Source organism: Tympanuchus pallidicinctus, unplaced genomic scaffold (assembly GCF_026119805.1).
Source record: "Tympanuchus pallidicinctus isolate F22 unplaced genomic scaffold, pur_lepc_1.0 scaffold16, whole genome shotgun sequence".
NCBI lineage: Eukaryota > Metazoa > Chordata > Aves > Galliformes > Phasianidae > Tympanuchus > Tympanuchus pallidicinctus.
The window spans coordinates 13,477,433-13,505,274 of record NW_026294679.1 but is presented as its reverse complement, the minus strand read 5'-3'; the positions used below and the strand labels follow the sequence as shown (position 1 = coordinate 13,505,274).

The 27,842-nt window shown below is 38.3% G+C and overlaps 1 protein-coding gene across 5 annotated transcripts in view; it reads right to left on the bottom strand.

The window, feature by feature from the left end:
• Positions 1–5,610: 5,610 nt before the first annotated feature.
• The window catches only part of LOC128078031 (gamma-aminobutyric acid receptor subunit pi-like), a 41,106-nt gene continuing 18,874 nt past the window's right edge, over positions 5,611–27,842 (bottom strand). For 4 of the 5 annotated variants that reach the window (XM_052677832.1, XM_052677833.1, XM_052677835.1 and 1 more), the window contains 7 exons: positions 26,406–26,473; positions 24,749–24,966; positions 24,225–24,307; positions 20,371–20,508; positions 12,873–13,025; positions 11,561–11,754; positions 5,611–6,246 (listed from right to left, as the gene is read on the bottom strand). In XM_052677832.1, coding sequence (XP_052533792.1) covers positions 5,935–6,246; positions 11,561–11,754; positions 12,873–13,025; positions 20,371–20,508; positions 24,225–24,307; positions 24,749–24,966; positions 26,406–26,473 — 1,166 coding nt within the window. In that variant the 3' untranslated portion in view covers positions 5,611–5,934. Of the gene's footprint in view, positions 6,247–9,830; positions 10,305–11,560; positions 11,755–12,872; positions 13,026–20,370; positions 20,509–24,224; positions 24,308–24,748; positions 24,967–26,405; positions 26,474–27,842 lie in introns of those variants that run through there. The other variant, XM_052677837.1, reaches the window with a different exon arrangement.

The following is a 27,842-nucleotide window of genomic DNA, read 5'->3' as shown; positions in this document are numbered from 1 at the left end:
CCACAAAAAAAGAGACAGCTCATGAATATTAGAGCTAATGAAGCTTGATTTTCTCCAGATTTGTGTTTCTGTGTTGATAGACTCTCAAGTCTGGAAGATATAAATTGTCACCAAAGCTTTCCCTACATTTGAGGTACTGCAATGTGATTTCTTCAGTATGCATTATCTGAGATTCAAAAGGGCTTGAGTTCATACTGTTTTGTTTTTCTCAGTAGGGAAGTAGTCTCTCTAACCTAAAGATCTATTTTCATAAAGCTTGAAGGAACAACCCACCTTAGAGACTTCTATTCCTTTATAACATTTGGTGAAAATGAGACAATGGGTTCAGAAAAATAGGAAGTGTGTGTTAATGGGTATATGTATCAATACATCTGACTTCAAGCACAATTCATCCAATCTGCTTCAGTCTCTGAAATATTCTGTAGAGGACACTTGATGGGAGAAGAATGGATAGAGGTTCCCCATGGTGTGGGTAGTGATTCAAAGGGGAAATGAACCCAAAGAGACAAGAGGGACCATAGCCAAAGAAGAGTCCCTTATAGTTTGAAGGGACACTTTGGGGTGAATGACCCTTCCATTACCAGCGTGAGTGTACACTCACCACTGTGCATATTGAAAGCATGGAGATAAGAGGGTCTTGAAAACTAATGGAGCAGTTCGGATCTGAGAAAATGGATGCACAATTCACTAGAGGCACTCAGCCACCCTGGATTGCCAGATGAGGCCAGACCTTGTCAAATCGTAACAAATTGGCCTCTTCAGCCCTATCTACATTTAAGGCTCTGGCACAGACCCTTTTAGACAAACATAGATTGATGGCTGCAGCATACACAGGAATGACACAAGACAAGGATGGCGTTGAAATATCATTAAAATTGATGATTTTGGCTTGTCCTTCTGTCATCTTTCATGCAGAACAACAGTGCATCTGGAGACCTGACATTATCAAAAACAATGTAGGACCTTCAGCAAAGGGAAATACTAAAACTAGAATAGAAATATCTGCAAAGATATAAAAGATACTGAAGCAGGTTTTTGGTTCCATATTATTTCAAGCAATGTGACATAAAAGAAATTCAGGTTGGCACAGTATGTGCACTTGCTCACAGAAAAGGTACACTATAGCTGGGTTATAGAAACAAAGGTGTGAAACCATCCAAATACTCCAAGGTAATTCATGGCAACCCAAAGCAAATGCAACTTTGACATCACTGCATCAGAAGTGATGAGTGAGAAATTAGGATATTAGGGTAGAAATAATGGATTTGTCTCTTCCCTTTGGTGTCTTAGAATATTTTTGATTGGTGGTACATACAGGGACTGCTCATCTGCAGAAAATCTCTAGCATTATAGACATTGTATTTCCTCATTTTCAAAAAGCCTAAGTGAGGCTTTAGGCAGCAGCTGGAATGTGCTGGCAAGTAATAGTTACAGAACAAGAAGTCTGCATTTTTGAGCTTGGCCTTTTTTTTTTCACCTGGAATAAGACTGTAGCACCTGTGGGCTTATGTGGTTTAAAATGGTACAGTCTGCAAAGTATCTGGTATCCACATGGGAGCATCTACAGAAGTATCTGGAAATCTCTAGAGTTATCTCTGGAGTTATCTTAGTTATCAGGTTTAGGAAAAAGTTGGACCAGTAGTGTGTGAAAAGGTTTATTTATTAGGCCTTAATTAATAATTGAAATTATCCTACAATATAAGAAACCTCAGACTTCAAATTCTTTAGAGTATCCACATGCTGAACTTCATATTTTACTTTCAAAGAAAACAGAGAAGGATCCCAGAATTTTTCAATACAAAAGAATGTCAAAAAGTACTGAGAATAATACTTGAGCACAGCAGTTATACAAAGGTGATAAAGAATGATGGGAAAAAATGATGAAAATACGTTCAATCTCTCTTATTCATCGTTCTGTGAAAGACATGGAGAACATTTAGCTTATATTTAGCTACACACATACCTTAATCTGCTACGTTATTATTTTGAGGATTATATCGTTTTGAGAGGCCAAGAATGTCAGTACTTGTCAGAAATGCATTGCCAGTGTAAACCTTAAAGAACTATAGCAAGGATTGAATCAGATCCCTACTACCAACTTGTAGATAATACAAGGGTGGAAGCTGCTCCTGTAGGTCTACTTTTCTTCACAAGAAAGGAAAAGTCCTCAGGAAAAGGCAGCTGTATTCGTTAAATATCAACAAAACCATACTGCTGCAAGTAGTGACAGCTTTGATTGGGACTGAATTAGCCACAAGTATAGCACAGTTCAGTGAATGAGTCTAATGGATTAGCATTTAAATGCCGTTAAATGTACAGAAGGTTCCCTTAATGCACTGTTAAATGATTCTTGTTCATTCCTTCTTTCATGGTCAAAAGAACAGATAAGGAGAGACAGTGAGTGGTTGTGTGGACAAAACAGAACATTTGGTCATGAGGCCATTCTTCTTGGAATCATACAGGGTCCTCAGCAGGGATATCGTTGGTTTAACAATGAAAAAAGAGGAGATTATCTCTTTTTTTGCATTTTCCAAAGGTATGTCTATGTCAATGGATGCAACGCCAGCTTTCCCCATGTTGTCAAATCCCACAAGTGTGGTATTGCTTCTGAAATACAATGAATGCTCCTTATAGCGACATCATTAACATCAGCATCAGGGTTAGGGGCATACAAGCTGCGAATGTCAATTTGTGGCTCAAGTTTGAAATCTATTATAAATTTTCATTCAGGTGTTGTTTTTTTTTTTCCTGACTTTGCTTGTTCTTCTTCCAAGACAGTTAAGCTTCAGCTAGGGATACTGCTGTGAGATTCTGGATCCATTCCTGACCTGCCTTTAAACCAGAGACATTCCTCTACTTTCTGAGAAATCAAATAATAATGGTATCAAATCTTTCCTGGTTCCCAAATCAGTTACCTGCTATAGCAAGAAAAGAAACGGCAGTACAGCTGCTTCTGCAATACAGATGAAGTCATCCAGCTGTTAAATTTGAATTAAATGTAAATGCAAAGCAGAGCTTGAAAAGGAATCAGGTGTGGTTGTGTGCACATGATGGTGCTGAAGTCTTACAGTTTTTTGTCTTCTAAAGTTTTGGCTGCATTTGAATGGGAAAATGGGGCCCATTCCAGTTTGAAAAAAAAAATGCCAGAATTTCATTACATCAGAGCAAAACATCCTCAAATGCTCCTTTGCCCTTCTCTGTCTGAGAATGGAATGCTTGACTGTGATGGAAAAAAAGACACCTCCTGATGGAGACTGATAAAGAGCTAAGACTGGAAATGTGATTCATGTGGACCCTTGGTTTTAATTATGAAGTTACATAACAAGTAAGGGCAATTTCATTATGAAATCATGTCAAGCCTATCAGCTGTAAGTGTTGTCAAGACCCAGAGGTCCCTGCATAGGCCAGCCCAGCCTTCAGCATTCAGGCAGGGAGAAGCTCCCCAGTCCAGTTTCCCACATTTCAGCAAACTCTATCTACAAGAAAAACTTTTCCAATAGGTTTAATCTGCATTTTACGATTAATTTGATCTTTGTATCAACTGTTTGCAGCATGACAGAGAATTGCCTGGGAATATTTATTTCGGATTTATAAATATTTACAAGAAAACCATTGTTACTGTCACTGATCTGCCTACCTTGACATACTCAGATACCACAATACTATGATTTGAAACATTATAACCTGCAGGAGAAAACCTGGACGTATGAGCAGGAAAGTCATGCATCAAACACAAGGTATTGTGGTCCTGATGTTACATTTGCAGACTAGCAGAATATGATAATGATTAGGTAGCTAAAATGATGGGAACAGCAGTCTAGGCTTGAGAAGCCTGACCTTTAATGAAAAAAAAAAAAAAACAGCAGTGAGTCCTCAACAGCGCACCTCACAATGCTGTTTTGTCTGATTTTAATTAATCTGTCACTGTAAACATGACCTAGTTACCATTCTACAAATGTCAGCTTGTAATAGCTTTCCTCTGGAGTCCTCCTTCACTAGAACTTGCCATTTACATTTGCTCATTCAATCATGAAGAGTAGTTAATTAGCTCCATCTACTGCTGCAGGAAGTGAATTGTACCAGCAGTGTCAGCCCTTCAGTAGCCTCTCCTCAAGAGCCATTAGTAGAAAGCAGAAGGGCTACATCTGTTTCTTCTTCTACTATGATGTCTTTTTTTCTTTAACCATTGATTTTATGTTTCATTTACTTTCGAATTATAGGGTGAAAATGCTGGACTTACTTTCTTCTAATATATTTTCCCACGTCAAAAGACATAACAGTCCTCTTAACGTAATTAGCACAAACAATGAAGAGACTTGCAACAAAAGGAAGGGAGTTATGTAGGGTCCTGCTGCAGTGATAATAAAGGCAACCGTGGTGCTGAAAATAGGACTCAAATCAGCAGATGGATGCCCTTAACTTCTGCTGCCATATGTGTTGACTGGAGCATTCAAATGGGGCATTAAATTGCTTAAAAACATTTAAAAATAAATATTCTGCGAACTAAGCAGGCAGCATGCTATAGTCACCTATGACATTGCTGGCTAAGGGAATTACACCAAATAATCGAGAAAATGAAAAATTATCAAGGACTAATACCTTCAGATGCTTAAATCTCCAGAAGATTCATTATGATAATGAAAGAAATAGTGCTGCAAAGGATCTTATTTTCAGAACAGATACACTTCTCTATTAAGAAAGACCAAAAAGTATATTAAGGTCAAACATGCTTTCCTAGTGTCAAGCACCTATGAAACAGCTGCTATGCCAAAAGTCCTGGCCTGCAGGTATCTCATAGAGGAAGGAAGCTGATCCACTGGGCTGGCGCTGCCTTCTGGTGCACAAAAAGCAACGCATCTTCAGCATCTTCAAGTAAACTACATGAAGAGGCATCATCAGTTGGCACTGCCACTCCCCTTCACCTACTTCGTGTGTCCTTTGTTGTACATTTGCCTCAAGTGGCCTGAAAATATGACAGGATATTTCTACAAACAGCAGAGAAGATGCCTGAATAGGTTAAAATCTACTATTTGTATACCAGTGTGCAGTGATTATATACTTCCACAGATTTTGCTGTGAGGGCAAATCAAACTCTCTATTTCATCTGTGTAAAACCTTCCATCTCCTCATCATGAATTACTGTGTATCCAGAGGTTTTTCAGTGACTCTAGGAAGTACACCTTTTCATCTTTATGCAAATAGCTACCTCGGCAGTTGTGACTGGGAAGTGCATAGCACAAACAGCCATATTCCATTAAGGACTGGCCAGCACCTATGCTCTCACTTGGAAATAAACCTGTCTGGATGTGATTTTTTTTTAATCTCCAGTCCATTTCTATGTTCTGCCATGCACTTGTGCAGAAAAGCTACTGAAACTAAGGGAGGCCTATGTAAAGAATGGGTCTTGGTATGTATTTGTGACCTTTCAAAGCTGCACATGTTACTAGGGTGGCGGTGGTAGCCCACATCTTCAAAACTTTCTTACAAGGGGACAAAAATACTTTAATCCACAATTATACATTCTCTTACGTAATCTGGAAAAATTATGGATTATTGAGAGAGTAAGAGGGAATTTAATACTGAAAGTATTGCAGGAAAACTACACTTCATCATCTTTATTTTTAAATATATTCAATACAGTTCAGAAGCAAACTTTTATTTTACAAAGTTGGCCATTAAAATATTAAAAAAGGACGTTGTGGCCATTGACAAATAGTGTAATATGGGATATGCATGCTAAAAGGAAAGTCAATTTCAGATGACAGTCATTTAACAGCAGAAAAGATAGTTAATGAGACTTGGCATAAAAGCTTGAAAAGAGCATGTTCACCAACATCCCTTTTCCCTAAGGCAGCTTTCTCCTTCTTCTGTAACTTTACCAACTATATCTCCTTTCTAGATGTTGAGCCATGACAGTTTTACACCTCAAAAGATTTAGAAATACAAATAATATACCCAATAAAATACATTAATTATGATGAATGATAATGGAAAAGAAAATCTGGCATAGTTGTCTATGTGGTAAGGATTTTTAACATGGAAACAATCAAAGATACAGAAAAGACTTTTCATTATGGACATTGGCGAGCTACATCCACTGTGCTTATTTCTCTCCTTTTTGCCATTGATGCTGGTTTTGCTGCCCTTGTCTGAATCAATTCTGTTCGTGGTGTCAGAAGCACTGCAACTGTTAGCAACTGCTGCCAGAACTCCATTCCTTTCTTCTTCAGTCCCTTCATCCTCATCCTGACAGGAAACAAAACAGCACAGCAGGAACATAAGTTCATGTTTCATTGCCCTATTTACTTTAGAGCTGAAGCAAATAATAGGATTTTTCCTACAGCTCTTCCTTTGGCTTACTCATTGATTCCAAGGATGAGAAACCACAGGTACAGACAGCACCTTTCAGTTTTCAAAGCCTCCGTATACAGGAGAAACACATCAACTTACATGACAGCCCACCACAAAAACTTCCAGAGGACCACAGTGCAAAGCTAGTTGTGTTCAAATACGGCCCATTTGCCCATTAAGCTTAACACAGCAGCAAATCCACAATAACAAGTCATCTTCTGCAACATAATTTCTGCAAAGCAAGTAAAGCAGAGCCCCAGTTGGGGGAACGGTGAAGGTGGCTGAGATGGCAGATATTGGTCAAGCTGGCTGCACCCCAAATCAAGCACTCAGCAATACAAAATGCCTTCTAAGCTAGATGCTCCATTCCTTGTGCTTCATAATAAAAACTGAAATAGTTAAACTAACAAAACAAAATGCAAGAAATAAAAACAAAAAGATCATAAAGAGGGAAAAGCCCCATGACTATTTCAGTACCAAACAGTTCATACTTCGTTTTGAGTCCTGAAACTTACATTTTAAGTTCAAAGTTATACTAAGGTTAAGCACATTTTCATGTGCTTCACTGCATCAAGACAGCTCTTTGGAGAATGTTGTATAAGCCGCCTGGTGTTCTGGTGGGTTTTGTTTCTTTGATTAGAAATGGCTCAGAGCCATGGAGTTCATGTATGAAATCTTCACCCTTTGAAGTCGGTGTGTTTTCTGCCACTGACTCAGAGGACATGGGATTAGACATCAGCTGCAGCTTCAGCTGTAAACAAACTTCCATGAAAGTTCTGGAGTCTTACTCTGGTTTGAGATATTGCAGATAACAGCAGATCTAAGCCCCAGAGTTTGGCTCCAGATGTGTATCTAGACTATTCCTAACTCTGAACAGTTTAAGAGGGGAATTATCTTTATTTGAGCAGTCCTACACAACTTTATGTTTCTTCTGATGCTTTTATTACCTTCCAGACCAAGGAGTAGCACAGAAGCAAGAGAAGACCAAAAATTTATTTGTGAAATGTAGAATGCAGAATCCCTTTCCTCTGAGTAATCCACTTTTTCTATTTGCATAAGAACTACATTAGATAAGGACAATCTCTACAGAAGTTTGCAGGTACAGTCACAGAAAAAGCTCATTTAGAAAAAATAGAGCTTTTAACGACACAGAGAGCTCATTAAGCCACCTGACAGACCTCCATGCCAGTGCAGAATTGTTCTTCTGTCCAGGGTACTTGCAAGTGGCATGGTTTTTGGGTCTTTTTCCATCTAAAAATTAGTAATGTCCTTGAAAATTGGAGTCTGGACAGCGTCTGGTAAATCAGTGAAACAGAACAGACGGAGCTAGAAAATGGGATTATTACTGCTATTTGTTTGCCAAAAAAGCCTAGTATACTTTATTAGGAAGAGATAAATGTAGCTCATCACAATGCATCATCTTAAAAATACTCTGACTACAAAAACTTGTTCACCCCACAACTAGCCTGCCGCAGCTGTGTAAGAATTTGGAAACCAACGGACAGGACAAAAAGCACAAAGAGCATCACTCCACAGACTTCCAACCTGAGGCCTAAAACAAACCAAACAACACCTCAAATCTGGAGTTTTTTGTGTGACTTGGCTGTTAGAAATACGCTGTCCTGCTTCAGAGAGCCCCACCAGCCCAGCAGAGCAGTGGGGAGCACTGCTGGGCACCTCGAACCACGCACTGCTGCTGATCCGGGACACCCAGTGCTCCAGCAGTGAGCAAAATACAGAAACCTGTCAGAAAGATCCTGATATATATTTTTTTTTCCCCAGCGCTCTCACATTTTAGAAAGGGAAAAAGAGAAAAAAACAACATCTGGACTTAAAAAATGACAGGATGTAGGGCATTTTTCAGTCTGAGTCTCTTCGTCTCTCAGGTAGGGCTGGCTAAAAGTCAGTACAGAATTAGTTGTACTGCAGAGCATGAAAGGACATTGTGTACGTGCCATTTTTCTTTTCACACAACTGCATGTGAACAACTCACAGGAGGCTGGTGCTTTATTAAGCCGTTCTGAACTCTCTTCTACTCTCCAGGAGACATTTATAAAAGTGGTGCATACGTACTCAACTCCCTTCACAGTGTGCCAAGGCAGGGCTCTCTCAGATGTATTTACAGCAAAATTTCTGTATCACATTGCTTAAAAAAGGGACAGTTAATTGAAAGGACAGTCACAACCACTAGCTTATAAGAACTACAGTCTTATAACCTGGACTATCAAGGGACTTTTCCAGGTTGCTATGGAGAACTGAATGCAAAGATAGATTAAGATGTTCCACGTTAAAAACAGTGGCTCTAATCTTTAATGTTACTTCCCCTACTTCCCTGCGTTCCAGCTGTCAATAAGAAAATGGCAGCTGGCACTAGGAAGGGCTCTGTTGGGATATAAAATCAAGAGCATCCTGGAAAAGTACAGTATATCATCTGCCACCATCTGGGATGTGCTGAAGTTTCTGCTGACATCTAACAGCCAGCAAAATTGAGGGAAGTTGTTACTGCTACTATAGGTGCAGTAATATAGGTGCTCAAGATTCATAATATCTCAACCAAGAATGCCACACACCTGCAGCTTCTTCTGTGTCTGTACAGATCACAAGATGCTGGCACAGAAATGTCTTAAATTCACAACACTGCCCATGTAATCTTCAGTTTTCAACCCTCTTCCCTATCTGCTCCAGAGGAAAACACAAAGGTGAAAGATGAATTAAGTCCAAGGAGGATTTCTCTGTTTTATAGGAGGGCACACCTTTGTATGAAAAAGGAGAAACAGGATTTTGAAGAGGGAGCCTCTTCATTCAGGCAGTCTGCCACACAGTTGATGTGAATGGCACAGTCAGTCTGACCGTCCTCACAGCAGGTGGATCCTGTGCTTTTGCCATTAGCTTTCAAGCTGTTTCTGCAGGACCAGTTCACACAACTGAACATTGCAATAGCACAGATATGATGAGCTGTTTCTCCAGTTTTTACTTCAAACTACAGATCCTTAAAGCCTCAAAAGAACTTCATATGCCAGTGCACCAGTGTTTTAAAGAACAAAAAAGAAAACAGCACAACTAATTCCCATGCAAGGCAGACGGTTATACTTTCAATTCACCTCTAAAACATATTTATAGAATTCTGAGTGCAAAGGTGGTATCGGCTTGTATGAGAACAGCAAACTGGGAAGTGAGATTTCTAATTACCCTATGTCCACAGGAGCATGTGATAATGAGGAAAACACATCTGTGGTGACGATAATCACAAAGAGATTCATTAAGTACCTGCTAGACAGTGACATGACATTTTAGCTAGTATTTCTATCCTTGTGATATTTTGTTTTCACAGTGAGAAATGAGAAATACAAGCCAGGTGTGCTCTCAGTGGCACCCTGCTCAGTAAGCAGCGCTCATCTCCTTGGCTACAGTATATGTAAAAAAAAGACACGACAGGCATTTTCCTTACTCTAAGGCTTTGAGTTGATCCAGGACTCACCAGCTACCTCTTCCCTATGTGGCTTGTGTTTCTGTGGGCAAGAAGTGAGTTGCATTTGCTCACTCCTGATGAATAGAAAGTAGGAAACATGCCTAAAGTGACACAGTATCCCCTTTGGTCATTAAGTCCATCTCGGAATTGCACCTTAAGTCTTTCTTCCTTGCTCGCTTGAGGGCTGTACCTCCACCTAATTCCATGCACATTTCAAATCTGTGAGTTCTCATGCCTGCTTCACTTGTAAGCACTGGCACCTGTGTCCCACAAGAGATGCTGACTCAGGTAGATGAAGGCAAGGGAAGTCATTAATGCCCTTCACAGATCCAAAGATGCTTAATCATCCCAGCAGCACTGAAACACTTGGCTTTCTTATTCAAACCTCCAATAAGCTTTCTTTTTTCTTCCACTCAATGAGCAAATGACAGCCACTTACTTCACAAGATGGATAAGCTCAGAGGGAATTGTTACTGATGCTACCCTGCCAAGTAAAATGACTTTTAGGCTTTCCACTCAAAACCTCAATCATAACCAGCATTTGTTCATTTGCAGACATTCCCCAGTTAGATTGTGCCTTTTAAAACCCAATGGGAGCCTTTCTGCTCCTTTTTCAAACCTTCTTCACTCACTACATCTCTTGGCTTTTTTTTTTTTTAAAACAGTTCTGTGCATTTACACAACTCACCTGACATTCATACAGCCAAAATCCTACAGTAGAAAATTTTAGTTTACCTTCATGGTCTTTAAGATGCAGCACTAGAATTCATTATCCTGTTTCTTGAACCTGCTGAGGAACTCGGTTGAGGCATTTGTGATGCTCTAAATTGGCATAAATTGTTAAGTCATCTTTTTTTTCTGGCCATTTAACCTTACAGCAGCCAACCAAACCTCTTCCTGCATTTTTTGTCATATTCGCATTTTCTGTGCTTTATTAAGAAACGTTATCACCTTTTTTCTGTTTAAAATTTTATTTCCTTTCTTGCATATTGAATCCTGTTCTATAATGAAAAGCTTTAAGACAATCAGTTTCTAACTTTCTAGTTATTTCTTTTCCACTGCACTGAAGATGGAGGATACGACAAAACTTTCTCATGAACCTGTCCCGATTATTTCAGCAAGATGACAACCACCAGACTCAAAAATGCCTACATTGATTTGATCCTTTAGTATTTTAAGTATACTTCACAGCATTTCAGAGTTCTGAGAAGCTCACTAGAGCAATAAAAAGCACTGCTATAACAATGACGCAGAACAGAAAGTGAATCACAGTCTGCAGCTGCTGAGACAGAAGATGTAGGCGGAAGGCTACAAGGAACTGAGGCATGAAGCTTTCTGCTAGTAAGCTGACTCACATTCCATACAAGTGCAGAAGGTTTCATAAATGGCATGTGATTAATGCTTGTGCTCTTTGTGTTTTTTTTTTCTGTACTGCAATAAGATCAAACCACCTTGCTCGGTCCAATTTTTGAACAGTGAGTGGGTGTATACAAGAGAAAAGGTGAAAAGGCCTGTACATGTATCACACTGGTCTTTCACTTTGATTTCTCTTTCAAAAAGATTCAGGAAAACAAAACCTTTTTCTTATTTCTTGACATTATTTAGTTATCACTGTACTTACATTAAAATATAAAATTCCTTACATACATTTACTATTAGTGCTAAATAAAATAACTTATTCTTTTCAGCAGTTAGAATTGAAGTGTGCTTTGTAGGCCAACAATAAGAGAGTTAAAATACCTTTGGAATTTCCTTTGAACTGGGTCGATGCAGGGTGCAGAAATGAGCCACAGCATACTCTAACAATGCTCCAAAGATGAAACTGAAGCAGATGCCAAGGTACACATCAATTGCCTTAATAAAGCAGTTAGCATTTGGGAGTGAAGTCCTGGCTCCCATCATCAGCGTTGTCATAGTGAGGACTGTGGTAACACCTGTGGGACACAGAAATATAAATTCTGGCAAAAAAAGATAGCAACGAGGCCTTCCATTGCATTTGGTAATCCACAAGATACTCTTTCCTGAGCTTCATAAACTCCTAATATGCCACAGCATTTCACATGACATGTTTTGGAAAGACATTAAAAATACTGAAGAAAAGTGTTTGGAAAGCTGAGAAGATGGGAAATTAGAATGGGAAGGATTTTCATGTCATAGAAAGTATATTTGTTATTAACATGTTGCAATACTATGCAAATGCTTCCATTAAAACGTTCAGATATCAGGCATGTCCATCAGCCTCGTTTAAAGTGAAATTTGTCTTTGCTATTCTATAGAAGTGTTTTCCCTACCCCACCTGCAGTCTGATCAGAACTGATCTGCATTTTTCCCTTTCAGAATCTCCTTTACTTGCAATTAACTATACTTAATCTCATAATTCTCTTACTATTCATGTGTTAATTAGTATGTAGCATTCACCTTCATGGGAAAAAAAAAAAAAAACACAACTCAGAATTCTGTCTGCGGATGACATGCACTTGAATATTTTGAATTTTTTCCCAAAATGATGGAGTTTTCTTCTGCTTCCAGCAGCCTTCCCTGCCTCTGGGTCTCCTGTAGCTCCCAAGGACTTTTGCTTTGCTACAGAACAGCAAGGCTTCCAGGGGAATCTCTACGATGTGCTGCGGACAGCAAACTGGAAAAACAGTTTCATGAAACTCAGAAGTGTCTGCACCTTTTGGAAATCCATGCCAAATACCTCCAATGAAGAAATCAATCTTCTGACTTCTGTTTCCTAGAACCATAAAGGTTGGAAAAGACCTCTAAGACCTTGTGGTTCAACCACCAACCCATCTCCACCATGGTTACTGAACCACATCCCCCAGTACCACATCTACCCATCAGTACCCACACTACCCTCAGTACCACATCTTGAACAACTCCAAGGATAGTGACTCCACCACCTCTTTGGGCAGACTGTTCAGTGCTTCACCATGCTTTCTGAGAAGAAATTTTTCCTAATACCAAACCTGAACATCCCCTGACACAGCCTAAAGCCATTATCTCTCATGCTCTCAAGAAGAGGCTTAGTTTTGGTTCATCAGTTTCTTACCTATGCAGATTCTGGCTGGAACGGATGACTGGCTTATCCAAAATGATACCCAGGAGAGCACAACCAGGAGAATTGATGGTACGTATGTCTCTAGTATGAAATACAAGATGTTTCTTTTGAGCTCAAAGTGAAACACTAACTTGGGGTAGCGTCCTGTGAAAAGAGCATGAAAAAATATTGTGAAGGAGCAACTCAAAGAAAGACTTTCAATCAATCAACCCGTATGAGCTCTATACGTACCAAGACATGAAGCATCCACCAAATAACCTGTTACATGGATTAAAATAATGTATAAAAAAAAAGTATTTCTAATTTCTAATCTTAACTGGACTTCAGCTTCCTGCCTTTGCAATTTCACTACTGGATTAAACAGTCCTTTGGTAGGCAGTTCATTCTCCTTCTGAAGATAAAAATATACTGTATTTAGGCTTCTTCTTTGTAAGTTTAGCATGTTGAGTTCAACAAGCTTCTGGCTGATGGAAAAAGGGATACACAAACGGACAGTAGATTTTATCTGTCCATGAGGCAGGAGGCGCAAAGATTATTTATACCATTACCATCATATTAAAGTGAAAAAGGGGGCACTAAGTTAGTGTACCTCTATCAGTACTGTGATTTTTACCATGTCATCCACTTAATGTACCAAAATTGATTCAAAGTGCAGAGTACGTCAAAGTAAAGCACTCAAAAGTTAGGAAGTTTAAAACTTAGAGGAAAACTCTGAAACAGGCAATACTGAGTGGTCATACAGCAAAATCCTCTCCTCGTTATCTCCCAGCAACTCTATTTATCTGAGCATAAAACTGCGTATGTGGGAAGTTAGTTTAAAATATCAAAATTTCAAGTCAGCCTTTGCCATTTTGCCATAATTTCAGAGTGTGGACAAGCATTTAGAATGTTCATTGGTGTTCTTTGGTGTTATTTTTCATGATGCCATACATTTCTGAAGCAATGTGAACAACAAAGAGAAATAGAGATGTGAAAGCTTACAGCTGAGTGGCTTTTCTGGGAACAAAGAAAAGGCAATTCTTTAACCTTAAGGCTTTCTGCTTGCCAGAATGCAAAGGGGGATGATAATAATGGTGTCAGCATTTCTACACAGAGCTCAGAAGAGCCTTTATAATGGAAAATTTGAAGCAACCTATATATAAGATTCAATAAGCTCCTTCTGAAATAAACTGAAGGAAGGAGGCAAGAAAAAGTATGTAATGCATACTTACCATGCTAAAATATGACAAAATAATGAGTTCTCCACTCTCCATATGTACCAAAAGTTATCATGTTTAAAAGTAAACTGATTCACCACTGCTATTATTATGTGTGTTACCTGTGAGATAATAATGATGAATAACAATCTTATCTCATCCACTTTGACTTGTATACCTAAGGCTCTGGTGCCATAATCAGATCAAAAATGAAACAGGTGCACTGCAGTACTAATCCTGCTTTTACTGTAGTTAACTCAAGTACAGGACAGGCTAACTCCTAAAGTGACAAGCCTGCACCCTGCTCGACTGACTGAGAACAAAATGCTTGCATTTAAATGAGCAGAGACTTTTTTATTCAAGTTTCTGGCCCATGACAGATGTCACCTCAACGTGTGATGGCTCCAATATAGATTTGATAATCTGCTGGAAATAATCTCGGTGCAGACAGCTAATTCTGCAGCAGACGCAGAGCTTTAGCACTTACTAAGGTCTCACATTACTGCATTCAATAGATTGTCAAATATGTGTTGAACTTGAATGGCTGTCTGTGCACCTACTCTTAACCCACAAAAAGATGAGGTGATTTTACTTATGTTACCTCACAGTGAAAGAACATTAAGCTGAGTTTCTTCGGCTTTATAGAATTCACTAGAGAACAGACGTAAAAAACTAGACAGTAGCTCTAGCTGAGATGAAATACAAATCTAGATAGCAGACTGCCGTCTCTCTATATTTTCCAGCTCTCTCTACTGCTTTAAAGAAGAGCACCCAAGAAAATGCAAGGATTCTCCATCCTCAGGGAATTTCAGGTGGTTCCAGCTGACTTCTTCATTTTTTGAGTCTTAAAAATTATATCAGCATAGCATTTGTCCCCCATTAGTAGAATACATATAGGTCTAAGGCAGATCTTTCTGAATGCGAGAGAAGACAGTTTATCTCTCTTCCAATTTGCCTTGGAAATTTGGCTTAAATAAACAAGCATCATTATCATTCCAGATCACCCATTTTGTAATTAAGCAAAAATCTAACAGCAGAATGCTGCATCCCTGCTCTTTCTGCTCCCCCTGCCAGCAGAAACTCACAGCAGAGGAGCCTGAAGGAAGGACTCGTGATCCATAATGTCCTCGTTTCCTGACTTCAGGTGTTGTGAGATGGGAGCATCTTCCCACAGTTGCTTCCTATGGACTTTTTGATGAATTCTACATCCACAAAAGAAAGCTCTACATCACTCATTATGTAAGAAGCACTTTGGTGTCCTGCACAGAGTGTGCAGTCAGGCACAAAGAGCACATTCTTCCCTATCATTAAATATGTATGATCACCCCTTGGGTGCCAGCTAAAACGTGTGATGTACATCTCCCATAAGCTCATCAGTACAACGCTACCGATGTATCACTTTCTTCTCTGCTTGCATCTCTTAAGGGAACAGTACAGGATATAACTTTAGTGTCTAACTATTTGCCAAAATAGTAATTTTCAGTATGCAATTTTTTTGCTTGATTACAACAAATACACAAAATAGCAGTGTCTCCAATTTCACCCAACAAATAAGTTGTGCCAATGTAATGCAACTTCTCTGACTGAGAATTGGAAATTAGGATGCTACGGTCACTCCAAAAGTAATGCTTCCTATTTATTTCCATACAGATGTGAAGAGCACATTATTGGATAGAGCAAATTCTCAGCTGTGAAACAATATTTTTCAACATAACCTTCCACTGCTCACAGTCAGGATCTTACAAACTACTTCTTTTTCTACTTGTCCTTCAGTGGTCAACTAAAGGAAAAGAAAGATCAGGAGAGGCTTCTCAGCATGTGCTTCATCGTCACAAAAATGTTTTACAGAAATAGAGTTTGAAAATTCAAATTTCCTTAGAAAAAACAAACACTTTCATATAGTATTTGTGTGCAGATATGTCTGCCTGTTTAGCTTTTCTACAAAAACCCTTACAAAAACAATTATGCCACAGGAAGTTTTCCCCGTGTTTGTATTTTTGTTTGCAGTACAAACAACTTTTCCAGAAGTTAGCAAAAAATCCCCTCTTCCTAGCATCCTTGTTCATTCAAATCATTGCCTTTCCATATGTTTTTATGTTGCTATCATATCTTCAATGCATTTTCCATAACTGCTTTCCTTCTAAACTGTTTTGCAGCTTCAATATATGCTGTGAAGCACTGCAGAACTATCAGAAAAAGAACAAATGATGGAAAGTTTTGTATTCTTCAAGTGGAAAACTCCACTTAAAAAGAACAATTATCCGAGCAACGAGCTCAGCAAGGCAAGTTGCACGTACTTGGCAATAGATACATGAATATACAACTGCTTGAATCTTAAGTGAGTCTGACCAGATAGTCCTCACATAAGATTGTACTGACTGCAGTTCTGAGATTGTTTTTAAGGCCTGCATGGCAAAGACGACAATATCAGAAGTAACAATTGGAGAGCAATTGCAGATTATAAAAGAACAGACAAAGGGAATGCCATAAATGACTCAGTGTACTGCATCATGAAAAAGGAAAATTGAAAATCCTAGAAAAGTTTGATTGCTAACTAATAAGAAACTGCAGAGCAGTGAGAAAGATTGAGCAAGGTAATGCCTCTGTTTAGTGAGAAAGACTGTGAAAAACACTGCAGACAGACTGCAGACAAGCGGCAGCAGCCAGCTCCCTTTGCAAGCTTTTTCAGAAAGGCAAATGCTTTATTATCTGTGTGAATCAAGGACAGGAGGCTGACTTTATGCTTCTGTCCATCCTTTTGTTCTGCCAAAGTAGTAGCACTTGGATGTGCGACCTTGCTGACTTCACAGTTGCTAAGTGGAAAGGTTTGCATGAAAAAACTCTCCCTGGCTTCTGGACAGGGGTTGAGGACTCCGTGTTCAGCTGAGCACACTGAGCTCATCACCCTTGCTGCTTCTGAGGGCATGGCGGTAGTGCAGCAATGAGAGCAAGGCTAAGGGAAGTTGTCAGTCAGCACAGAGGGAGAGTTAGCAGCAGCCAACTATCCTGAGGAATCAAACCCCTTTTTGCTTCTTTCGTTGATTAGAAGTGTTAAGAGAGATTGATTAGCTATGGCTTGCTGTGAAAATATAATCCATGTGGGTTTGTCCTGCACCCAGAATTGCTCACTGGCAAACAGGACAGCACACTGTGGCATACCTAGAAATACCAAGCAAAGAGGACAGTCAGCACATTGGAGAACAGGACCTGTGTTCATAATTATAACAACAAATATCAGAAACAGCCTCAGCAAAAGAAGATGCAGCTCAATAGAAGTAAAAGTCCTACCCTCAGACAGGAATTACTAGCTGAAAAGCTGAAAAATGAGGTCAGCAGTGCACAGGAATTTTCTGCAAGAAAAGCAAAAGTCTACCTAAAGTAGATAAAGAGGAACAGAGTTCATGAAATGTGTGAAGTAATCCCCTAGTTCTACAGAGGACTTCAGGGCACTGAATTTTGAGTGCTGCACATCAGCAAAGATAGGAGAAAGTCTATGGAAGAACAGTAAGGATAACAATAGAAGAACAATAGAAAAACTGTTTATGTGAATTAAAGAGAAGGAAAATATTAGTATGAGAAATGGGGAAAGGTTGCTGAAAAGCAGCAGGAAATTTGTCTTTCTTATCCACAGTAGACAATGCAGCGCATAATGGGTCTGAAACGTAGCAAGGGAGATCAAGATTAGACACAAGGAAAATATGTTTGCATAATCACCAGAAAAAAATTAATCTAGAAAGGCTGAGGAGTAGACATGTTGGAGGTTTGTCTAATTTACTGCTAAGAACATCTGTCATGAAGTGCGTTGTTGATATAGATGAGCTTGTCTTGGGACATGAGAACAGATTAAGTGAATTGTTAAAGTCTATTCCAACCTTATTTCTATCATTATTTACACAAAAAGCTAGACTGTAACAGTCTTTAACTGCTTTCATGTTTTTCCAATAATAAATGCAAGATTTTTACACCACTATTTGTTACTCTGAGGATGCAGGTGGTGTTGGCTAGACAACTACAATAAAAAGCCAGCCACCACTGATGCACTCACATGGTTTTGGGGTTCAAGAGCATATGTACCAGTGTTTGCAGAATAAGGATTATAGTTAAAGACATGCAGGAAGTGGCTCTAGCAATGAATTTACTTATGTCCAAATTTAAATTACTTTGTAGCAAGGCAGAAACAGCACAAAGCTCCGGCCAGCCCTCTAGTTAATATTATACAAAGCCACTTCGTATTATGTGATTATTATAACATGATTACTATTATGTGATACACAGTGTTCTATAAACAAGATTAATCCATGCAGTCCTTTTCTTAAGTATACTGAAGTTGCTTATGCAGGGATTTTGCTGACCATATTCTAATCTTGGCTTTGTCCACAGCTGTACGTGAACTTGGGCTCTCCATCACTGTACAATATTTCACTTACAGAACAGCTGTACTGTCTGTTCAAGTTCACAGAGTATCAAATTTTGATTGCTTTTTTTGCTATGTTAGGAAATACAACAGCACTGCTCTTCTCTAATATCTTTTGCATCAGCTTTGTGAATCACAACTGTTATTTATAAAATACTTCTTTTAATGTGGTTAATAATGTCTGAAAATGCAAAGCATAAAGTTTCCTCTCCAAATTGATTACACAGTTTCTTAACTTGTGGGGGCTTTTCTTTTAATATGGGTTAAAGTAGGCACTGCTTTCCTAGGAAATACGCAGAAAATAGCTCCTCCATCATAGATGCAGCAGAAAATGAAGAGGATTATGGGATTTCATTTAAAAGTACAGTAGAGCACTTGAGAATGTGGCTTTCTTAAACGGGAGAACTGAAACAAGTAGAGGTGGGAAATCTTAATCAAATTAAGCTGCAAGCATTACAACATATTAAATCGGAGCAGATTTTGACTTTATGCATATTACTGCTGCCAACGTGAGGGGAAGAAGACAGCACCATTTACTGAAGAGCATACCTAATCAGACCATGCCCCTAGTCATTGGAGATCATTCTTATTCCACCTCGTAAAAAACAGCATTATGCCAGAGTCTAAAATCTGTCACAAATAAATAAACAGGCAGGTTGATAAATAAAAGAAGTTGATAAGAATTAAGCAGGTTTCCTCTCCTTTTTTCCTGTGTAGTGAACAGGTCCTAATACCCTTCTGGGCAGAAGAGCAGTAGAGAATTGTTCTCTGATGGAGTCTGATGCTGTTCAGCCTGAAGCTGCAGAGAGGAGGAAGGCAAGCAGATGTCAGTTATGTAAGTAGCAAGATACTTTGTGATCCTGAAGCCTGCTATTACGTGTTTCATTTCTACTGTCATATTCATTTAGAGAACTTGGGCTTTCAGTCCAACTAATGCCTGAAATCAGATCCTGAAGTTTCTCTGTGCTGTATCGTTAAAGTAGAAATATCCAACCATGGAATACTGAAACAATATATCTGTAATTCAGAATTAGTAACAGACTCTGGTGAAACTGCAGGTTTGAAGGATGCACGTGACCTCACATGGAGATCAGCAGTTGGTGCTGGTCAGCATCAGGTATTGGTGTGGGCAGAAGAGAAACTGAATTACACAATGAATAACAGCAATGAGGAACTTGAGAGCAACTCAAGGAGCAGAAAGTAGTTTTTGCACACTTGGAAACCTCAGAAATCTTTCTGAAGAAGAGAAAAGAGACTAAGTCCTACAGGTCCTTGGAAATGCTTCCGATCCTTTCTTGGGCACACTAACTATGTGTGATCTGCACTCTGCTGCCCATACGCTGGACAGAAGCCACCAAAGATAAGAAACAATCCCTACATGCACTAGCGATGAAGCCCAACTTCCTGCAGCTATAAGAGCACCCAACATAGTCACAGAAATTTCCATCGCTGAAAAGAGGCTTTTGTTTTTTCTAACAAAACCAGAGTGGCTATTTCCAGAAAGGCTAGAAACCGTCCTCAACTGAGCACCCAGAGTCAAAGGTCTCAAATTTAAATGCCCAACCTACGGGCTCTTATTCCCTCATAAGAACTCTCCCCAGCATCAAGCAGAATGAGTAATGTATGTGTTGCTCATTATTCTCTAGGTAATGCATGATCTCCAAAAGAATGTTCTCCAAGATAATGCTTTCAAGGTCTCAGCCTTTACAGTAGCAGGTCTCTGCTGGCAACACCTGTGTGCAGTTTCAATAATGTAATCCAACAGAAAACAAAAAATGTCATTCAAAAAGTAAGCATCAAGTAAGCTCCTCAATGCTGTACTGCTTCCAGAGCCATATTCCAAACCACATCTAGAACACGTTATAAAGGTTTTTTTTACCTGTTTCATATACTGCTTCAGATACTGAAGTAAAGTGGTCTTCCACTGTATATTGTGCCAGCTGGAGTGTGTCCAAACCACGAACAGAATCATTTCCTCTAGTCCAGTAAAACATGACATCGTTGATATTGTAACCCCCTGTAGAGGTACACAAGGCAACGTTTTTTTTATTTTACACAATAATTAATTTGTGCAGAGCAGTTATGGCTCAGCTGTTTCTTATTCATCTGCCTGAAAGTACGATGAGACACAAACAACGCAACTTTCGGCAGAATGTTAATGCTTGTTTGCAATAAAACTCCCAAAGACTGAACATGGACTAATTCTTACCATTTAAAAGCTGTCTTTTTTGGAGACAATCCTTTTTATGTCTTTTATTGTAGTATACATGAGATAAACTAACAAAAGAGAGTAGTACCACATGGCATTTAAAAAGCAAAAGCTACAAAGCTTTAAAGATTTTAGGAACCACAACAATGCCAACATTTGACAAAAAGCTGAGCATGCCCTTTGAGGATTCCCAGGATGCTTTCTTGGTCGCTACAGTGTATTTAGTCTTCCCATCAGTAGAAATGAAGAGCTGAAGACCCACATTCCAGAGCTGCACTCCAACCTGGGCTTGGGTCATCACTTGGGATGGATCTTGGCTCAGGAGTTCAGCCCCTTTCCAAGGACACCAGCCTAGGTGATGAAGTTGTCAGTATGCATCACAATTATTGCTAAAATACCTCTGTAGCTTTTTCCCATTATATTAAAAGGCAGGCAATTTTCAGACTAGTGTATATGATTAATTCAAGATTATGTTAATGTAATTTACATATTAACAGGGAGAATTTGAACATCTTTTCCTTTAGCTTTCTTAGATCAATCATTTTTGCATTTGACAGACTTGTATTGTGCAAGTTAATAGCCAAGCTTAGGGCACAGAACCACAAGTAGATGATTATTTTTAGGCTCCAGTCAATTGTAAGTAAATTACACTCAGAGACAATAATGCAATACATTGCACAAGGGTACGTACTGCTGAAAGAACAAAGCTCTAGAATCACAGAAATAAAAAAGAGCATTTTATACTCAATATAATGGCACCAGCTCTTACAGTGTCAAGAAAGTACTGAACCTCTTACAGCCATTTTATGTGGGAAAAACAGGGAGTTCAGAAATGTCTCTTCAAGGAAACACTATGCTGGTTATCACCCTACTTGTTTAACTGGTAAACAAGCCTATCTTCAGGTGGAGGTTCTTTTGCTCATTCCAAAGTATCTTCACCAATTGAATAATTAGGAGGTTTTTGTCATCCTACATGCAATAATACCTTCGAAATACTAATTCCAAAACTCTATTTGTAAAGAGATTCCTGAGTCTTCCAAAGAGTCAGTAAAATTAAACAGCACAGTGCTCCCTTTGTGTAATGTTATACTTTATTCGGGGAATTAATACCTGACTAACTGTAAAATTTTTTAAAGGTTTATATAGACAAGAACCTTAAACTATGATATTTTACAAATAATCTCTTTTTTTAACACTACATTGAGTTTTCTTTCTCACTAATTCCTCAAGCCCAAAATGTCTCATTCCTGTGCTTTGTTGATATGGTGTAAACAGCTACCTTCAACAGGGTTAACCACAGAAATAGTAAATTTGGGATTAAATATTCATAATGCCTAATACAAATGAGTTTCTTTACCATTCTGTTGCTAATTTTAATTTCTCTTGATTGTCAAGCACAAGCTGAGTGCCTTCACATGGCTCTTCACTGCATAAATGGTAAAGGATGAGATGAAAAAGGAAATAAAACTTCAGAGATGGGCCCACAAATAAATATGTATATGAACCAGCCTGTGTGGGTGGATAAAGGGAGGAAAAAAGCCCCCAGCCCTTTATGAATGACTGCTGGTGTTACCTCCCACAGGGCCGTGAACACAAACACTCCCAAAGCACTAACTGGTGCTCCACAATATTCTGAAGCACTGCAAAAATGGGAAAAAACTATAGAAATTTCAGGCTCTAAAGTGCCTCACTGTGTAGAAAGTAGAACATAATTTGTGCTATTGCTTACTAATAATAAAAGAGTATGTTGGAGAGACCACTAGAGGCATTTTATTGTGTAAAACCACAATATCATGGCATGTTTGCCTTTACATCAGAGTTTAACATCTAACACACCTCGTTTCAGCTGAAATACCTGCTACATATTTTATATTTTATTTAGGAGCGTTTGTATGGATGTGTATTTACACTTGCATTCACCATTCTTAACTTCACATAATGGTATTTGCAAGTAGTGATGATGTCATAATTTGCCTATTAACTGATGTAGCTTATCTCATGAGGAAGCAAGCACCATTTCCAGTGTATCTGTAAGAAAATATTACAGTGCACTGAAGAAAAGGGCCATGGCTAAAGATAGACTCTTTCTTTCTGCACTCACTCTTTCTAGCTGCTCTCCTCAAAACTAAATACAAATGACATGGGAGCTTTTGTGATGACATTGCTAAGTTTTCCCCTTGGACAGCAGATGCTTGTGAGCTTTGACAAAGCAGATGGAATCATTCAGAACAATGTTTATTTTTAATTATATGGGGAATTTGCATTTTTTTTTTTATTTTTTATAAATCATGTCTTTTTTAAAGCTCTATGTTCTGGTGGGACATATATTTCATCCTGGAAGTGAATATTATATGACTCATTAAGCCATGCGTTTAATATAAAGCCCTATATTGTGACTTACCAATATGTTCTTCCAAAGGAAAACAAATTGGAGATTAAAACAAATTCTTACTGGAATCACTGTTAAACAGATCTTATCGCCATAAAACTTCTGATTCCAAAGGGACTGCTGTGTGAGGAAAGTCTGGGGGCTGATTCCCTTTGATTCATAAGCCATCTTATAATTGGTCATTACCAACAGAAATGATGAACACTCACACAGTTCTGAAGTGCTAAAGAATGAAACGCAATAAGTACTTAAAAACTTTCCAAAGGAACATTTTGAATATGTATTAATAAATATTTGACTTTTTTTTTTTTCCTATCTCATAGAGCACCTCTTAGGTGTCACTCTGTATTATCCCCAAAAACAAACAAACAAAAATATTTTGATATTGTCTTAATAATTGAATTAACTTTAAACATACACAGTGATAACCACTGCAAAGTGACCACGATTAGAAAGCATTTCAATGAAAAAAATACATGGACATTCAGAGATGCAGTGAGAACTTAAAAGAGGAGATTTAGTGTTGGTCCTTCCGCTTATGACATTTTTTTCCCACAGCACTGTCACAAAGAGAATTAAAATAAGTCATAGAAGGATCTCTGTATTTGCCCTCTCTGAACAGAACTCTCTATCCAATTACTCTTTTTCAATATGAAGAGAGTAAGTTAATGAAATATGAACTCTATGCCTTAAACATAAGTCTTATCCTAATTTCTTTCTTTCAGGTAAAAAAAAAAATTAAAAAATCGCAATATTTGAAAGTGAGAAAAGAGGCAAAAATGACTGAAAAACATATTTCCTCAGCAGTGCTGAAAAATGCCTGCTCAAAGAACCCCCCCTAGAGATAGACAGAATAACTGCAGCAATTCCTGCAGAACAGACCTAGTGGCATCTCCCTTGGTTTTATTTAACGTTAGTATTTCAGTACCCATGCTATTTTCAGTGAAGCTTCACGAGTTTATCTGAGAGTGAAAATAGTATTTTGATTTTATTTTAATTATTTCACGTGTTGTGACTTGGCTTTTATGAATACTCCAGCCTCTTCAGTAATACTTAACAGCCAGCAGTCTGTGGAAATGATCACACAGAGATATTTCTCTAGCGGTATACAAATACTAAGAACAACTTGTCTTACAGCTTTCCAGTTGCAAGGTACACGTCTGCTTATCCATTGGGTATTTGGTCAGGTCCATGCTGCATGCAACAGTTGTGGTAATCCTTGAAAAACAGAGTAACACTGATTATTACGGGGATAAAACTTCATCAGTAAAAACAAAAATAAGCCATGTAACTTTATTGAATCATGAAGTCTTCTGCAATAAATAACACAAATCAGTCACTGTAGCTTCCTTCCTCTGTGATGATTCAACAACGAAACAACTGCAATAGCAGAAGGGACAATTCCTGCGTTTGGTCTGCACAAAAGCAAAAAGGTATGGAAGGGTATCCTTTTAAAAGGTCTGAAAATGAGACCTGGCATTAAATTTAATAATTTCATTATATCAATCAACCATATTACATATTTGTAAAACTATAAAACTATGTATATTCTACTTCTACAAATAGAACAGCTTTTAAAGCATAAAACCATGCTAACCTGAAAAGCTTCAAGTGTAACCAGAAGCCAAACACAAAGGCTGGTATATGGTATATACATACCTTATAGCATACAAGACTGTTCCATTAGGGTATATTCTTATCAGACGATTCTCAACAGTGATATCATGAAGAAAAGACTTCTTTGAATCAACTATGAAAGTATCTGGGACCCAGAGCATTTCCACAAGCCGACCATCTAAACTTAAACTCTTATTGCCATCAAAACAAAGCCTCTCATCAGTCCACCGCTGCCTCAGAAATATGGTTGCTGTGTAATCCTGAAATACAATATGTAAAAATATATAAAAATATGTGTGTGTGTATATATATCACTTAAACAAATCACTATTATTCCATGTTACTAAAGTGCACGGAACCAGCTGCTGAGCATGATATTCTGAGACTCTTTGTATCCCAATCATAAATGCAGGCACTTGGACAGCAGTAGCACAGGCCCTCATATGGCCACATTTTCCAGCACTTGAAGTGATGTTGTTGTCATTAAAAAATATTATCTCGAGTAGATTTTGTTCTTAAGGTCATTGAAATTTCACAGTAAATGTTGAGGGCCTCAGCCTGGGGCCATAAATCAGCTGAAGTCATCAGAGTTTTGACAGCAGATAATCTGTCTCTGTAAATCTTTAAATCTTACAATGATTTATATAAGTAAGTGGCTGCAAACAGCATTTTGTTCACATAAACCATTAAATAATGCATTTTTAAGAAAACTGCGGGAAAAAGTTGTATAAATTCACATTCATAATGGCAAAAGAATGAAATGTAATAGGAAGTTATGGAAATATATTAAAGATATCATCACCTCTTAGCTGAATATATCTTTTTAACAAGAGCAGGGAAACAGCAGCGCCAAATCTATAGAGACCTTGGAGATTGCTCTCAGGACAACTCACCTGCAATCTGAGTATGCCTTGTAGTCTAACATTAAAACCACACTTTTTCTTAGCATGTTTTTAATCAACTTTTGATGTTATGGTGTATTTTAATCATCATGATAAGTCAATCTTTAGCTCAGAGCTTACTTCTCCTTTTATAAATACCTGTGAATACTTGCCAAGTACAAGAAGAATTCTCAGATTCCATTTATCTAGAAGTCTGAGTAATTTAATGGTAAAATGTATTACTATCCACATATCCCTATTTTCCAGTATTGAATACCTGAATAATGAATTTTGTCTTTTGTTTCTACATAGCAAGAGCAGATCTTTAATTAGAAAAGTATACCCCATTTCATAGTTTGTTCAAAAAGAACAGATACAAATCTAATGAAACAGCTGGAATAAATTAACACGACAGTAAAAGAAAAAAAATATTATGATTGTTTCTAAACAAAAGGAAAGGGAGTGGCTTCAGAGTCACATGCAAATATATCTAATTCTCTGAAATGCGTAGGGATTTAGACTTTTCATTTGGAAAACAAATACTGCTCTATATGGCTTTAATTAAGATTAATAGTAGCAAATTTCTGTTTATATCTACAGGTGATCTGATTTCCATCGGTACAGATTTTAGTCTAGAAATCTCGTCCTTTGCAATTCAGTACTGACTATAGTGCTATAATCTCCCATCTACAGTGAAGAATTAAATTATTTCTCCTACCAATCAAGAGGAAAAACCTCAGTCACACTGCCAGCAAATGTAAACACAAGACATTAGCTTACCAACAGACAAAACAAAAAGATTATAAAAGCTACAATACCATATTTATTTCTGATATGGTATCAATGCTTGCAATATCCAGACTCATTCCGACAGACACAGGACCATCTGCAAGAAAAGGAAAGTATTACTCAAATTGAGACTAGAAAAGAATTTCATTGATCGCACTGCCAAAATACAGTATTACTAGGCTAACATTACCATGGCTTTAACAAACGTGTTTTACTTCCTATGGTGGATTTGTATGATTTTTTCCTCCTCAGAAAGAAAAGTAGAGGGAAAAATGCCACAGAGCAAGGTGTGGAAGGCACAGTCCCCATGGTACATCACACCCTGCTGCTCCAAGGTGCAGAGCAGTGGAAAAAATTCCTCCAGCTGCAACATCTGGTCTGCCAGATGTTGGCAAACAAAGGAGATGCTCCTGGCAATGTCACATGCTTAAGACACAGATGGGATGTCTGAGTGACTTTAGTTACTGCCTGCTTAAGAAAACATTGTCTATATTGTTTCTCTGAATTTTAACATCTTGCTTTTGACCACTGGCAGTTAGCTTGTGACACATACTTGCATTTATAAGGAAAGTCAGTCAGACAAATGTTGATTCAGTGTGATTAAACACTTTATCCAGGTAGCGGCCATGATGTTATTGTGATGTTAGTACACTCGGGCTCTCATTTACTTATGAAGGTATTTCAGAGTGCCAGAAAATTACCAGTCGTGCATTTTAAAATGCAGTTGTGCAGAACTGTCATGGAAACGTGACATCAGACCTGGCTGAATATGTGCAGAACTAACAGAGTACATACAAAAAGAAATCCCTAAAAAATATGTGCATCTTTCCAAATAATTTGAAAAGAAGAGAAAGCAACACTTAAAAATGAAGGAATAACTTAGATACAATCTATGGAGCTGATAGTGCCCATACATCACAGGCATGCTGCTGAAACCTCCTGCGGGCCACATGCAATGCATTACGTAAGTAACTCTTGCATGACCCTAGATAACATAGAGATCAGAAAGATGAGACAGACACACTATCCCATCAAGCAACACATCTGTGTGCTTAGTTTCTTTCAGAATTATTTCCACTTGTAAAGCAAGTGTTGAAGTATAAATCTCTGGGACAACTTCCGAATCGCAGAAATCTGGCACTCCTGGAAGAATCCATAAATGCTTCACTCTGGACTCAGCTGAAAGTTAAAATATAAAGATCAAGCTTAAGAAATGACTCCAGGCTTGCAGCAGCCCCTGACAGTAATCCCTCTATTTATTATATAGCACAAACTGTAGCTAGAAATGAGAAGAAATTATTCATCAACTGAGAGAATATGGAGGTTAACTTCAGAACAAAATTAGTTGACTGAGAAGTTCCCAGACCACTGACAGATTGCTCTTCTGCTTCGCTCCATTCTCTTCTGTTTCTGTCACTTTAAGAATACCATTATGCTCTGTTCCTACTGTTAACAGAGTACAACAG